Genomic DNA, 16,029 nt, shown 5'->3' on the forward strand with positions numbered 1-16,029 from the left:
TAAATTATTCATGAAGGCCCAAAAATATTAAGTGTGATTCAATAAAACGTATTAATGGAATAAAAGTTTCTGGAGAAATGGTTCTTGTGTCTGCACTCAAACACTCACTTTCACTCTACATGTGTGTTAAAACATTGAATTCTTTATATATTTGATTGCTATACACCACCACATTATTAATTGACAGATTTTTCTTCGTTCTATCAGATGAGCTCTATGTCTCTTTTTTTGAGCGAGTCAGACGTCACTAGAAATGACTTATAAAGTTAAGATGTCAGTTAAACGTCCCGGAGATGTTGCAGTTTGTATTTGCTCTTATTTCAACAGCTTGGTCAGATCCTGCTTTGTGATTGGGTACATCAGCACACACTGCCTCCCCTGATTGGCTGCCTCCGAAGGTTTCCGCCCATCAATGAGAACGATGGGAAAAATGGAGTGGAACCTGATGATGTCGGTGACGGAGTCGAACCTCTGAAAGACAAAGAGACGCGAGCTGATGATGCTGATGCTCGGTCAAACACTGCGCTGTGTGTGTGTGTGTGTGTGTGTGTGTGTGAGACTCACGTCATTGGTTCTCAGGCCTGTTCCCAGAGAGTATTTGCTGGTTTCATCACTGAAGCGGATCTGAATGTTAAACACTCTTTTGCTGTAAAACACAGCGAGGACCAAGGGCTCATAGGTAGTGTTCTTCGAGCAGTCGCGCACTAGAAAGGCTCCTTCCTGTGAACACAAGTCAGCTGGTGTTATACAAACATCATGATCTGTTTCTAAATCATTCATGCACAGTCCATATGTTTGTTTGCTGATTTGGTGATAATCTGCTTATCTGAACTGAAACAAATATCATGATGGAGTGAACCGGAGGTGTGTTTTACCCTGTTGACCAGGTGAAGAGCGTGTTCAGCGTCCACACGACTGACCGCACCAACATACCAGTTCTGATCCTCCAATCCCTGCACGACAGACGTCAGATGTTAACTGTGGATTTTCTAAATGCATGTTATTGATCTTATTTTGAGCAATCTGTTCAGTCCTAGTCTCTTCTGTTCATCAAGGCTGCATTTGTTTGATCAAAAACACAGTAAATAGAGTGAAATCAGTGTAAATCATCTGTTTTCTGTGTGAATCTGTGTTAAAGTGTAATGTATTTCTGTGATGCTCCGCTGTATTTTCAGCATCATTCCTCCAGTCTTCAGTGTCACATGATCTTCAGAAATCATCTCGAGGCGACTGGTATGGTCTCAATTTTACAATAAGTAAACTACAAGGTAATACAGATCCTAAGAGTTTAGAGAGTTTGCTCACTGTAGATGTGCCATTTCCCAGTGTGTTTAATGCAAATTACCATCCGTCCCCAAAAGGTGTGAACTCTGGCGTCTAGGACTCGATCAATGCAAATCCCAAGTGAGTCCCTTTCTGCGTTTGGAGGATTGTCTTGGTCTGATGTACTTATGGAAATGTTGCAAGAAGATTAGTGTGCTACTCTTGACTGAATTAGTTTAGTAATTTAAAAAAGGATTAATCTATTTATACAGTAAAGACCGAAGATTTTTTTTTATTTCTACATCATCTGAAGCTGAATAAATCATCTCTCCAGTGATGTGTGGTTTGTTCGGAGGATAATATCTGTCTGAGATACAACTATTCGAAAATCTGGAATCTGAGGGAGCAAAACAATCTAAATATTGAGAAAATCATCTTTAAAGTTGTTCAAATTAAGCTCTTAGCATTTTACTAATCAAACATTAAGTTTTGATATATTTACGGTAAGAAATGTACAAAATATATTTACCTACTATCCTAATGATTTTTGTCATAAAAGAGAAATGTATAATTGAGACTCATACAATGTATTGTTGTGTATTTCTACAGATATACGTCTGTGACACTGATGACTGCTTCTGTGCTGCAGGGACATATTTTTAGTTTATTAACTTCATTAGCATACCTGAAAACTTCCTTTAAATCTAGCTGAAAAGCACCGTTTATTTCATGCGTCTGTTTTCTGGTATTGCTTGTAATTTGGAAAAGAGTCTTGAGCCCTGCACGACCCTGACTGCCACAGATGGTAGCAATTTTTTTTTTTTTTTAATAAAGGTTTTAAAAGCTATATACAGTATATATATTTATTTTTCTATGTTAATATTTTTTTCCAACAAATAGCCCTACCTCATCTCTGTTGTTTTTTCTACTGAGGGATCACACTATATTTAACACATTGCACATTTTAGCACAGAAGCCTGAAAGACTTAAAATTACTTATATGTGACCTGATTTTTACCACAGATTTATTTTTCTTCATTATATAAAAGAGTGTATCCCCAGACGTGTTTGTGTTTAACGCCGTCCCAGTGTAAGAGTTGTGTTGAAAAGATCAAAGACTTCTCTTCTGTCCCAGACCTGTCTGGAGGAACAAAAGGCCATTTGTCATTCCTGAAGACACGGAGGATAGAGATCTACATGTGTGTTCATCGGGGGTCTGCTACTGTCACACCTTTAGCTCAGCGGTGATTGGTCAGTTTGAATGTCTCACGGTCGGGTTATAGTCACATGGTCCAGCAAGAGACAGAAGAAGATTGTAACTGTTTCTCTCTCTTCAGCTGGAGACCTCTGCTTGAGGCTCTCTCTCTCTCTCTCACACACACACACACACACACACACTCTTTTTCTCTCTCTCTCTCTCTCTCTCTCTCGCTCTCACACACACTATCGCTCTCTCTCTCTCGCTCTCACACACACAATCATTGTCTCTCTCTCTCTCTCACACACACACACACACACACACACAATCATTGTCTCTCACTCTCTCTCACACACACTATCGCTCTCTCTCTCTCTCTCTCTCTCTCTCTCTCTCAATTCAATTCAATTCAATTCAAATGAGCTTTATTGGCATGACTGTGAAACAGCACAATGTTGCCAAAGCAATAAACAGTGAACAAGTTATACAGATATATAGATGTACAGATATGTAGATAAAAAAAAAAAGAAAAAAAAAGAAAGAATAATAATAATAATTATATTAAAAAAAAAAAAAATTAAAAAAAAAATATTCATGTCAATATTGTACATATATAATCACAAAAAAAATTAGTGGATACAGGGTAAATAATTACAGAGAGCATTGCTGAAGAACAGGAGTTTAGTTTTTGTCCCTCATGATGTGACAGGAGGACACGTATTGCGCTGCGAGCTGGACACACTTTTCTTTCTCTCCCAAAATATAACTGAGTTTGTCTATGTCGCTTGCTTGCCTGAATTCAGGCACAATTTGAGCTATTAGGGTAAAGTAGTGGTCTCTAATGTGTTCATATTTAGTGCAGTGTGTGAGGAAGTGCAGCTCGTCCTCTACGAGTCCCTCTGTGCAGTGAGGACACAGTCGGAGCTCTCTCTCTCTCCAGCTGTGTTTGTGTCGGCCCGTCTCCACACACAGACGGTGATCACTCAGACGATACTTCGTCAGGAGCTTTCTCTTACTATAGTCCTTAATTTTGATCAAGTAAGGTGCCAATTGATAGCTAGTCTTTAATCTATAGAAGTATTTTAATTTATTAATTTGTTCTACTTTGATCTGCCAATCATGGATGTATTCTTCCTGGGTTAGTTTTCCAATTTCTTTAACTTTTGCGTGTCTTAATTGAATGGTTGAGCGGAGTTGGTGTTTTCCCACTAAATGGTGCATGGGGTCACTCTCTGGGTGTCCTGTCCTGTACATAAGAGCGCAGTGATGGTAATCATCTGTCCGTGTGTCTGATAGATGGAACCAGAACTTGGCTGTTCTCTTCTGGATTTCTGCTAGAAGAGGGAATCTGCCCAGTTCTGCCCTGCAGCCGAGACTAGGGGCGTTTCTGTGAAGTCCCAGGATGTTCTTGCAGAACTCCAGGTGGAACATTTCAGTGGGTCTTTTATCCCAAGATGTGTAATTTAATTTAAATTTGGGGCCCCAGATCTCACAACCGTATAGAAGAATTGGTTTGATGATGCTGTCGAAGATTTTTAGCCATAATTTAATAGGTGGGTTGAATTTGAACAAAGATTTCCTAATAGTGTAATAAGCCCTGCGTGCCTTATCAGTCAGATGTTTTATTGCCAGGTCAAATTGACCAGAAGCTGAGATAGTGAGACCCAAATAATTATAACACGTCACATGATTAAGAAGTGTTCCCCCGATTGCAAAACTATATTTTTTGTCAGTAATGCGAGGCTTTTTCTGAAAGATGATAATTTTGGATTTCTCCATGTTGATTGGTAAGGCCCAGTCTCTACTGTAATCTTCTAATAGTGAGAGGCTTTGGTGTAGCCCCTCTTCATGAGGTGACAAGAGCAGAAGATCGTCAGCGTACAGGAGACATTTGATTTCTCTGCCCTCGAAGGTCAGACCAGGACAAGGGGACTTCTCAAGTGCTGATGCCAGTTCATTAATATAGATATTAAACAGAGTCGGGCTGAGGCTACAGCCTTGACGCACTCCTCTGTTCTGACTGAAATAATCAGTCCGTCTGTCGTTGATCTTGACACAGCATTTGTTCCCGTTGTATATGTCCTTTATGATGTCATATGTCTTTCCTCCTATTCCGCTTTGAATCAGTTTTAGAAAAAGTCCATTGTGCCATACTGAATCAAAGGCTTTTTTAAAATCAATGAAGCAGCCAAATATTTTTCCTTGTTTTGTTTGATGAACATATTTGTCTATGAGTGTGTGGAGTGTGTAAATATGATTTGAAGTTCTCTGTTTTGGCATAAATCCAATTTGACAATTGTTTAAAATCTTGTGTTCTTGGATGAACTGAATTAATCTGTCATTGATGATGGAGCAGAATAGTTTTCCGAGGTTACTGCTCACTGTGATGCCTCTATAATTATTTGGGTCATACTTCTCACCTTGTTTAAAAATTGGGGTTATCACGTTCTCTTTCCAGATCTCAGGAAAGTGTCCAGATTTTAATAAGAGATTGAATAATGTTAGGATAGCAAGTCTCAGTTTGGGGCTGCTGTGTTTCAGCATTTCATTAGAAATTCCATCTAAGCCACTTGATTTCTTATTTTTGAGGGATTTCATCTTCTCTGTCAGTTCAGGTAATTCTATGGGTTTGTCTAAATGATCGAGCTGGTCTTTTCTCGTGAATTCCAGGTTATTTAATTGGGAGGTCAGATGTTTTTGGGCGAGGGTTGGTTCGTTTAGAGAATAGAGTTTTCTGAAATGTTCAGTCCAGATCTTTGGGTCATAGATGGGAAGGTGTTTGGCCTCTTTGGATTTATCTAAATTATTCCATAAATCCCAAAAATAATTTTGATCGATTGCTTCTTCAATTTTGTTTATTTTAATTTTGATGTGGTCAGTTTTCTTCTGTATTAATAGTGACTTGTATAGTTTAAGTGTTTCTTGATATGTGGCTCGTATTTGTTGGTTTGCAGGGTCTCTGTGCTTTTTATTTGATAATGATCTTAATTCTTTTCTTAGTTTTTGGCAATCTTTATCAAACCAAGCATCTTTAGCGGTTTCTTTTTTACATCGGTAATTCTTTCTTTTTCTGAGGGCTTTTCTGACCACTGTAGAAAAGATTTGAGTTAACTGTTTAGTTGCTGAATTGATACTTCTCTTTTCTACACTAAATGTAGTCAGGAGGAATGAGTCGATCATGTTCTCAGTGTGGGTGCTGTGGAGCGCAGCTTCATACTGGGCAGGACTGTCTTTACTCCATATAAATTTGGGGGGGAGTGGATATAATTGAACTTTCTGTTCTAAAGATGGCGGATGATTCCCTGACCTGTTGAGACTGATGACTATGTGACTGTGGTCTGATAATGGCAGCTGTGGCATCACTGTGAAATAGTTGATCTGACTCTGGTCTAGATCTGTGATGGCGTAATCTACCGTGCTGCTGCCCAGATGTGAGCTGTATGTACATCGGCCCAGAGAGTCACCCTTCATTCTGCCATTCACTATGTACAGGCCCAGGCTTTTGCAGAGCTGCAGGACTTGCTTTCCATGTCTGTTAATCGTGTTGTCATAATTCTGCCGTGTTTTGGTAAAACCTTTTTTCTGATGATTAAGTGAACTGTTAATATATTTGTCCCCATCAGAGCTGATGTAGTCCTGTTCCTTCCCCGTTCTGGCGTTCAGATCCCCCATTAATAGAACCGAACCTCTAGACTGGAAGTAATTGATCTCTGATTGTAGGATTGAGAAGATGTCTTCATTATAATAAGGCGACTCATATGGGGGGATATATGTGGAACACAGGTACAGGTCCTCATCTAAACACAAAATCTCTTTTTGAATTTTTATCCAAATGTGTGTTTTTCCCTTTTTCATGGGCTGAATATACTGCTGCAGATGGTCTTTAAACCAGACTATGATTCCTCCTGAATCTCTTCCGTTCCTAACCTCAGGCTGTTTGATTGAGGGGATGCGCAGCTCTCTGTAGTGTGAAGGGGGGGAGGTTTTACCGTCTAAACGACTCCATGTCTCAAGTAAAATAATTATATCTCACACACACACATACACACACACACACAATCATTGTCTCTCACTCTCTCTCACACACACTATCGCTCTCTCTCTCTCTCTCTCTCTCTCTCTCTCACACACACACACACACACAATCATTGTCTCTCACTCTCTCAGGTAATATTTAACATACGTGCTGGTTACATTTAACTGTTTTAAGTTTTACCATCCTTCATCTATTTTAACCAATTCAAGTGAAACCATAATGAAGTACTGTTAATTAACCACTCCGATTATTAATTATGTGTCTTGATAACATTGAAATAATACCTATAGCAATACAATAGTCAGGTAATAGCAACTCTCTCACACATATTTAACTATTCTAACTGCACTTCTGTCACTGGTATAAGAAGCAATCCTCCAGCCTGAACCACTGCAGGGAAACCACCTTTACACACACACACACACACACACACACAGAGCAGTGGGGGGTTCCGAGACTCGAACCCACAACCCTAGGGTTAGGAGTCAAACTCTCTAACCATTAGACCACGACTTCCCCACACCACTTTCATGTTGCACTGTTTTTACTGTATTTTGGATCAAGTTAATGCAGTTTTTAAAGATTTCTTTCAAAAAAAAAAAAAAAAAATCTTAAACATTTCAAACTTTTGACAGGAAGCATGTTCTATTGTAAAAATCTAAATACTGTATCCTTTTCTCCAATCATTTGATCCACCTAAACTCCGCCCACAAACCGTCTGCAAGCTCACATTTAGACCCGCCTCCATTTATGAGTGCCATGCCCACATCTCAACATCCAATCGGCAGACAGAACTGAATCTCCTCCTCTTTTTAATAAATCTGCTACAGTAGCTGCTTCTGTTTCCTCTCAACGTCTCTGTGTACTGATTAGGATCGAGGCTAACTGCACTAATAACTGAAGCGTGAGTGATAAAGCAGTATTAACGCGGTGTTGTACCTGTGCAGGTTTGCTGTGGTTGGTGAAGCTGCCGAGGGCTTCTCCTTTAGCACGAGGCCATTCGTGATGCTGCTGTTTCCTCACGTGTGAATCTGAAACGCATCCAGAGAGTTCTTCAGACTCGGTGACTGTGAGCCGCTTCAGCTGTGATTCAGTGAGACTCTTACCCAGCGAGCTCGTCTCTCTCTCACAGCAGCTGCAGGAGCACACAAACACAATCACACACATCAGCCTCCGATTAATGATGTTAAAGCACAGAGTGTGTGACTGCGCTCAGTACCTGTCCAAATCCTGAGACTCCAGATCCAGAGAAAACCTGTGAGACGTGTGACCTGCAGAACAGCAATATTATACTTCATCATTACAGCTTATATTATATTATATTATATTATATTTTGCAACATAACTTACTTGAAGATGATGATGTATTAACCTGAGGGTGAAATGGAGAATAATTATTATTTACATGAATTATCTGATTCATGTTTGGATTTCTTGAATACACAATTTCTTTATATTTGAAACATCCGTTTCTTTAAATACAACATGTGTTGGTCAGAATAATGGTTATATATATATATATAAATCACTGTTTGACATGGGTTATTGGGTGATTCTGAGGAACACTAGGGTGGATAAAGATGAATCAGAAGTCTACATGTATGGTAAACGGGAATAGAAGGTCTTATTAGAATCTGTTCAATTATCCAATCAATTCTGAAAGTCTTTGTTCAATGATAAATGAATATGCATCTAATGTGCAACCTTGTTTGTGTTTCAGTTTTTCCCATGATCCCCTTTGGTAAGGGAAACTGATAACTGAATCATTCAGTCCAATGGGCTCTCCTCCACATGTACTGTTTTTATTGCTAGTCAGCGATCTATGATGAATAGCATGGCATCAGAACAGGTTTTTTGTAAAAAGTAAATTAAACTGAGTATGGATTAAGCTTGTCTGTTTGACTTTGTGTTTGTAAAAAATGGAGCTTGTCTTCTCGCCAGACATGGAGTTTTTATAGCTGAAATGCCATCCCTATTATCTACCGAGGGAATATACTGCGGTGTTTATAGCCCCTATAGTTTACACCCGAACCCCCCCCCCCAAGCTCCATGATGTGCTAAGCGCACTAGAGACGGCTCACCCTGATGACATTTTTATTTCAGCTGGCGACTTTAATCAGTGCAAATTACAGACTGTTTTTCCCAAATATCACCAACATCTGGACATTCCCACATGCGATAAAACACACTGAACAAGGTTTACAGCAACATACGTGATACATACAGTGCTGCACCGTGCCCCCATTATGGACACTCAGACAACACCTCTGTTCATGTACCCGGCCTACAGACAAAGACTCAAACAACCAAACCCTGTCACCAAACAGGTTAGGCTTTGGACCCTACAAACTGAGGGAATCTCACGGACCTGTTTTACTCTGACAGACTGGGATGTGTTTAAAGCTGCAGCCACTCTTCTGTCAGCATACAGGATTATGCTAAGTATGCGACTGGGTACATTAGCACTTGTGTTGATAACGTAGTATTCACAATACAAGTCAGGAAGTTCCCCAACCAGAACCAGGTACGCCACATGCTGTGTGCTTGATCTTTTGCATTTACAACAGGCAACAAGACAGACTGAGAAAAGCCATTACCACTTTTCCTTCCCAAGATGAATCCCGACCTGCCTGAAGACTATAGGGCCAGTAGCACACACTCCGATCATTATGAAGTGTTTTGAGAGAGTGGTGCTGACTCACATTCAGAGCATTATGCCGGACATATTCAACCCGCTGCAGTACACATATCAGGTCCCACCCTCCATACTTCCCTTTCTCACCTGGAAGATAAGGAAACTTATATCTGGATGCTCTTTATTGATTATTGGCTCCGCCTTCAATACGTTCATCCCTCACAAACTCACCCAAAAACATATTGTACCTGGACTACAGAACAGCATTAAAAATGGCTAGATATGATTACTTTTAGCCTCTTTTAGAAGAAAACAAACATAACCCCAGGTATTTATTCAACACAGTGGCTAAATTAATGAAAAATAAAGCCTCAACAAGTGTTGACATTTCACAACACCACAGCAGTAATGACTTTATGAACTACTTTACTTCTAAAATCGATACTATTAGAGATAAAATTGCAACCATTCAGCCGTCAGCTACAGTATCACATCAGACAGTGCACTATAGACCCCCTGAGGAACAGTTCCACTCATTCTCTACTATAGGAGAGGAAGAATTGTATAAACTTGTTAAATCATCTAAACCTACAACATGTTATTGTAAGCTGGCCAACTAATGCCTTATACACAAGTATGAGCCAGTGCTTGTACCTTCTTATATGAAGTGAAGGCCAACCTACCATTTCATACAGTGCACAATGATGAGTGTGATATTTTGTGCAAGTTATAAATCTTAGAGCAGAGTGATAAACATAATCTAATGATTGTAAGAGAGCTTTAGTGGTATTTCTGTAAAAAACATCTCCATAATCTAAGATAGGTAAGAAGGTAGATTCCACCAGCTTTCTCCTGGCTGACTGTGAAAAACATGCACTATTCCGAAAATAAAACCCCAGCTGCAACCTTAACTTAGACAACAGTTGTTTAACATGTAACTTAAATGAGAAGTCCTCTTCCAACACAAACCCTAGATATTTGTAAGAGGAGACCAGTTCTATACTTTTACCTTGCAGAGTGTAAAGAGGTGTGGGAGAAGAATCAGACTTGTGTTTCCTAGAAAAGACCATGTATTTAGTTTTCTTATCATTCAGGACTAATTTTAAAGAAAACAGGTTACGCTGAACTAATTCAAATGCTTTCTGCAACTTTAAAATGCAATTGTCAATAGAAGATGCAAAACAGTAAATAATGGTATTGTCGGCATATAAATGAATACTTGCGTCTGATAGATTATCACCAAGATTGTTAATATATAATGTAAACAACAGGGGACCCAAAATGGACCCCTGTGGCACACCAGATTCAATGGTGAGCTTATCAGAAAGAGACCCCTTAATTTGCACTCTTTGACACCTATTCTTTAAATAGTTCCTAATCCAACCTAATTCGGTTTCAGAAAGACCAATACACTGTATGTTAGACCCTATACCATCTAAGCTCCTAAAAGAGGTGCTTCCAGAAGTCATAGATCCTCTTCTGACTATTATTAATTCCTCATTGTCATTAGGATATGTCCCCAAAACCTTCAAACTGGCTGTTATTAAGCCTCTCATCAAAAAACCACAGCTTGACCCCAAAGAACTAGTTAATTATAGACCAATCTCGAATCTCCTTTTTCTGTCCAAGATACTAGAAAAGGTGGTATCCTCACAATTATATTCCTTCTTAGAGAAAAATGGTATATGTGAGGATTTCCAGTCAGGATTTAGACCGTATCATAGTACTGAGACTGCTCTCCTTAGAGTTACAAATGATCTGCTCTTATCATCTGATCGTGGGTGTATCTCTCTATTAGTTTTATTGGATCTTAGTGCTGCGTTTGACACAATTGACCACAGCATTCTTTTGCATAGACTTTGTTGGCATTAATGGAAATGCATTAGCATGGTTTAAATCGTACTTATATGACCGCCATCAGTTCGTAGAAGTGAATGAAGATGTATCATATCGATCACAAGTGCAGTATGGAGTACCTCAAGGCTCAGTACTAGGGCCGCTACTCTTCACGCTTTATATGTTACCCTTGGGAGATATCATCAGGAAACATGGTGTTAGCTTTCACTGTTATGCTGATGATACTCAGCTCTATATTTCCTCGCAGCCCGGTGAAACACACCAATTTGAAAAACTAATGGAATGCATAGTTGATATAAAAAAACTGGATGACGAGTAATTTCTTACTTCTAAATTCAGAAAAAACAGAGGTGTTAATTATAGGACCTAAAAACTCTGCTTGTAATAACCTAGAACACTGTCTAAGTCTTGATGGTTGCTCTGTCAATTCTTCGTCATCAGTTAGGAACCTAGGTGTGCTACTTGATCGCAATATTTCCTTAGAAAGCCACATTCCTAGCATTTGTAAAACTGCATTTTTCCATCTCAAAAATATAACTAAAATTACGGCCTATGCTCTCAATGTCAAATGCAAAAATTTTAATACATGCATTTATGTACTTAAGGTTAGATTACTGTAATGCTTTATTGGGTGGTTGTTCTGCACGCTTAGTAAACAAACTACAGCTAGTCCAAAATGCAGCAGCAAGAGTTCTAACTAGAACCTCCTGATCTCCTGATGCTTAATGTCACTTATTCTATATATTTAGTCCTGAGCAGCTGCAGGTCACGATAGGCTCTTGGTACATGAACTGTTAATGCCTCTATCTGCATAAGCTTAAAAAAAACAAACAGGAAGTGTGACCATATTAGCCCAGTCCTGTCAACACTGGACTCTATGATTATGACCGTGACTGGCTCCTAGACTTCCTGTCTGGCAGACTTGGGGAAGTCGTGGCCTAGTAATTAGAGAGTTTGACTCCTAACCCTAAGGATGTGGGTTTGAGTCTTGGCTGGTAATACCACGACTGAGGTGTCCTTGAACAAGGCACTGAACGCCCGACTGCTCCACAGGTGCCGCAGCATAAATGATGAACACTGCTCTGCTCTGGGTGTGTGTTCACAGTTTGTGTGTTAAATTACGAGCACAAATTCAGGGTCACCATACTTGGCTGTATGTCATGTCACTTTCACTTTACATGACTGTGTAGCCTCACATACGGACATCATCATACTGAAGTAAATGGATCGCTGGCAGGGAGCGTCCCACAGGAGGGAGGTGGCCAGTCTTGTGACATGGTGTCAGTACAAAAACCTCACCCTCAACTTGGACAAGAGGAGAACTCACCAGCCACTGTTTATCTGAGAGGGTGAGCAGCTTTAAATACCTAGACACTCAACACCACCCTGCTGGTTAAAAAGGCACAACAGCGGCTGTACTTTCTGAAGAGGGTGAGGAAATTTGGCATGTCACCTAAGATCCTCCACAACTTCTACAGCAGTGTAGTTGAGAGCGTCTTGACCAGCTGCATAACTGCGTGGTTCGGCAGCACTCAAGTGAGGGACTGCAAACGTCTGCAGAGAGTGGTGAAGACTGCTGAGAAGATCATCAGGACTTCACTGCCCTCTCCGCAGCCCATTTACCATCACAGAGTCCACAGAAGAGCTGCATCCATCATTAAAGACCACAACGCAGACTCAAGACGGAGGTATAGGAGTGTAATTTGCAGGACTCTTAATCGGGTAGCTAGCTAGTGGACTTATCGAAGAGAACAATCAGTTCAAATTGTTTAATCTCATTGAATATTTGTTAATATTACTCACTCAGCCTCATCTCAATTTGCAGATCTGTTATTTTTTTAGTTGTTATTAATGTAGTTGCACTCAATTTGCACGTTACTGCACTTTTTGTTTTTGCACATAAGTTAATAGTGTACATTTGCATATATAGATGTCATATACATAGTCTATATTCCTACTACTGCAGCATAATTTTATTATGTTTCTTACATTGTACATATGTATATATGTATAGTTTTTGCACTGTCTTGGCATTCATTGTGGACTGCAAAGTAAGAATTTCATTGCTCAGGGAAACTTGTTTTCCTCACTGGGTATATGACAATAAACACTTTGAATCCTTGAAATGAATTTGAGTTACTTACATTCCCTCGCTCACTCGGACTGGGTCTGAGAATAAAAACACAAATCAGCGAGTTAATGTGTGTGTGAGAGTTTTAAAGAGTTATTCAGACTTTAGCTAATGGGGTACATCACTGCAAATTATGACCATTTTATATTGGCTGGTCATTTTAATGTCAATCCGCTTACTATTTCGGAGCTTAAATTTCTGAAATAGTGATCTCTGACTTCAAGACAATTTTATTCACACTGTCACTTCCAAATCTACCTTCTTCATCTGGCCACGTTGACAGTCAGTCTGAGGCTTATTCCTCTGTTTCCTCTGAACGTTAATGTGATTTTTAATAAACTCAACTCGTCACTTTGACATATTTTGAGCTTCTAAATAATGCAATAAAAACACCTGTTGCTCTTACCAAGATTAGAATCCTGTGTGTGAGGTTAAAAGGTTCAGTCCTGAATTGTTTTAAACCCTAATCAAGGGATATTTCATATTTCAGTCTAGATCGGCACTGTTTCCTCCTCTTGAATCTGGAATGCCTCAGGGCTCTATTCTAGCACCTTTGCTTTTTCTCTCTCCTCTCACTTCCTTTACGTTAAATTCTGTTAAAAGATGACCCTACTGCAATACAATCTTTATTTTCATACCTTGATGAGGTAAAGCTCTGGTTGGCAATAAACTTTAACTCAAAGACTGAGGTTATAATCTTAAACAGTCTAACACTTTTGAGTTTAACCCTTTCCCTGACAAACATGGAATTTTCCAGTTTTCTGTGTTTTCACTGTTATACACTCGGTTGTGCTATCATGCATCTCCTGAATAAGTCCAGAATCTCTAGATCAAAAACACAATTGAGGAAGAAGCAGAAACTACCGATCTCATATGTAAGCAGATGTGTGTGAAAAAAAATATGATCATCAACAATAAACAGCATACAAATGAAAACTGCCTAATGTTAGCTAGTGAAATGGATTGGGAAAGGACTGTGAAGCATTGGTTGATGAAATAGATTTACTGCAGCTATGCTTTGATCATTGTACTGAATATGATCCAGATGTAGTTCTTAAGAAAAAAATATGGTTTTCTTAGCTTTGTGTTTTTTTTTTTTTTTTTTGGGGTGCATTGCCGGTTTAGATATTCATGCAACAACATATTCTGTGGGCCATTACATTTTTGTGAAAATTATAAAGAAATTCTGGCAATGGCTGGCAACTTTTCAAAAACGCTGGCGGGGAAAGAGTTAAAAACTCTAAGATGAACATGTTTCCTCTGTTGTTGCTTCTAGCTTTTTTCAGCTCCGCTTTCCTTCTAAGATTTAACTAAAATTAATTTCCTGCCTGAAAAATCTCTTGAGAAAGACAGTGAGGACATCATTAAGATAGTCCATGTGACATCAGTGGTTCAACCGTAATTTCACAAAACTAGGAGAATACATTTTTTGTGCAAAGAAAACAAAACAATGATGTTTTTGTGTTATTTCCTGTTTTGACTATGTGAGTTTGTGCACCACTTTGGTCAGTCCTGGAGTGTGTGTGTGTGTGTGTGTGTGAGACTCACTGTGTCCATGCTGGTCTGCTGGTGTGTGTGTGTGTGTGTGTGTGAGACTCACTGTGTCCATGCTGGTCTGCTGGTGTGTGTGTGTGTGTGTGTGTGTGTGTGTGTGTGTGTGTGTGTGTGAGACTCACTGTGTCCATGCTGGTCTGCTGGTGTGTGTGTGTGTGTGTGAGACTCACTGTGTCCATGCTGGTCTGCTGGTGTGTGTGTGTGTGTGTGTGTGTGTGAGACTCACTGTGTCCATGCTGTTCTGCTGGTGTGTGTGTGTGTGTGTGTGTGTGTGTGTGTGTGAGACTCACTGTGTCCACGCTGGTCTGCTGGTGTGTGTGTGTGTGTGTGAGACTCACTGTGTCCATGCTGGTCTGCTGGTGTGTGTGTGTGTGTGTGTGTGTGAGACTCACTGTGTCCACGCTGGTCTGCTGGTGTGTGTGTGTGTGTGTGTGAGACTCACTGTGTCCATGCTGGTCTGCTGGTGTGTGTGTGTGTGTGAGACTCACTGTGTCCATGCTGGTCTGCTGGTGTGTGATCTGGTCAGCGGTGACGCTGGTTCTGGTGCAGGTCTGGACGGAGGAGACTCATCAAACTGGTTAAACTGGTTAGGACAGTCAGTGATGGTCTGTACTGGTGGAGGCGGTAAACGCAGGTGATCTCTGGGTAATGATCTCACCGGCCTGAAACCACAGCACACAATCACTACACTGAACACCTGTGTTTGTCAGAGGTGTGTGTTTCAGTGTGACGTCTGTCTGCTGTGCTTGAATACCTGTGTGGGACTGTGAAAGCCTGTCAGGAAGAGATCCACACATATGATCATCAGCACAAACCCTCTCGGTGCACAAACTGATTCATATGAGACTGAAAACTCAGGAATTATTAGCTGTATTATACTGCATGAACATTACTGCATATAAAGTTTGGCATCAGCATGATTTTTAAATGTTCTTGAAAAAGTCTGACTGAGTGATCAGTCTTACTCAGCCAAAACTTCTGAATGGTAGTGTATTTATTAATGAAAATAAGTTAGGGGTTTTCTTTACCCTCTCAGCAGATCCCATCAACTCCAATCGTCCATCTGCAGACACACACACACACACACACACACACAGATTAAATTCAACACAAGCATCTTAATGCGGTTATAAAGTATTGCATATATTTTAATTCAAGTATAGTTTTCTGCAGCGGATGCACAGACAGACAGTACCTGAGGAGCTCTTGGGCAGTCTCCCAGGTTTGAGATCTCTGTTGATGGCCGGACCTTTACATCCTGATGTTGTTACAAATGACAAACAACTTCATCAAATGTATCAAGTGTATTTTGTACTTTGAAAACTAACCAAGCAACAAAAATCACAGTTTCAGTT

The 16,029-nt window shown here is 39.9% G+C and overlaps 1 protein-coding gene across 7 annotated transcripts in view; it reads right to left on the reverse strand.

The window, feature by feature from the left end:
- Positions 1 to 122: 122 nt before the first annotated feature.
- LOC127971436 (cytokine-dependent hematopoietic cell linker) overlaps positions 123 to 16,029 on the reverse strand; it is a 28,512-nt gene continuing 12,605 nt past the window's right edge. For 6 of the 7 annotated variants that reach the window (XM_052574444.1, XM_052574441.1, XM_052574442.1 and 3 more), the window contains 11 exons: positions 15,870 to 15,932; positions 15,703 to 15,737; positions 15,429 to 15,448; positions 15,163 to 15,336; positions 13,134 to 13,158; positions 7,848 to 7,869; positions 7,717 to 7,768; positions 7,437 to 7,632; positions 876 to 953; positions 565 to 720; positions 123 to 471 (listed from right to left, as the gene is read on the reverse strand). In XM_052574444.1, coding sequence (XP_052430404.1) covers positions 316 to 471; positions 565 to 720; positions 876 to 953; positions 7,437 to 7,632; positions 7,717 to 7,768; positions 7,848 to 7,869; positions 13,134 to 13,158; positions 15,163 to 15,336; positions 15,429 to 15,448; positions 15,703 to 15,737; positions 15,870 to 15,932 — 977 coding nt within the window. In that variant the 3' untranslated portion in view covers positions 123 to 315. The remainder of the gene's footprint in view (positions 472 to 564; positions 721 to 875; positions 954 to 7,436; positions 7,633 to 7,716; positions 7,769 to 7,847; positions 7,870 to 13,133; positions 13,159 to 15,162; positions 15,337 to 15,428; positions 15,449 to 15,702; positions 15,738 to 15,869; positions 15,933 to 16,029) is intronic. The other variant, XM_052574446.1, reaches the window with a different exon arrangement.

The sequence above is a fragment of the Carassius gibelio genome, chromosome B14 (assembly GCF_023724105.1).
Source record: "Carassius gibelio isolate Cgi1373 ecotype wild population from Czech Republic chromosome B14, carGib1.2-hapl.c, whole genome shotgun sequence".
NCBI classification, from domain to species: domain Eukaryota; kingdom Metazoa; phylum Chordata; class Actinopteri; order Cypriniformes; family Cyprinidae; genus Carassius; species Carassius gibelio.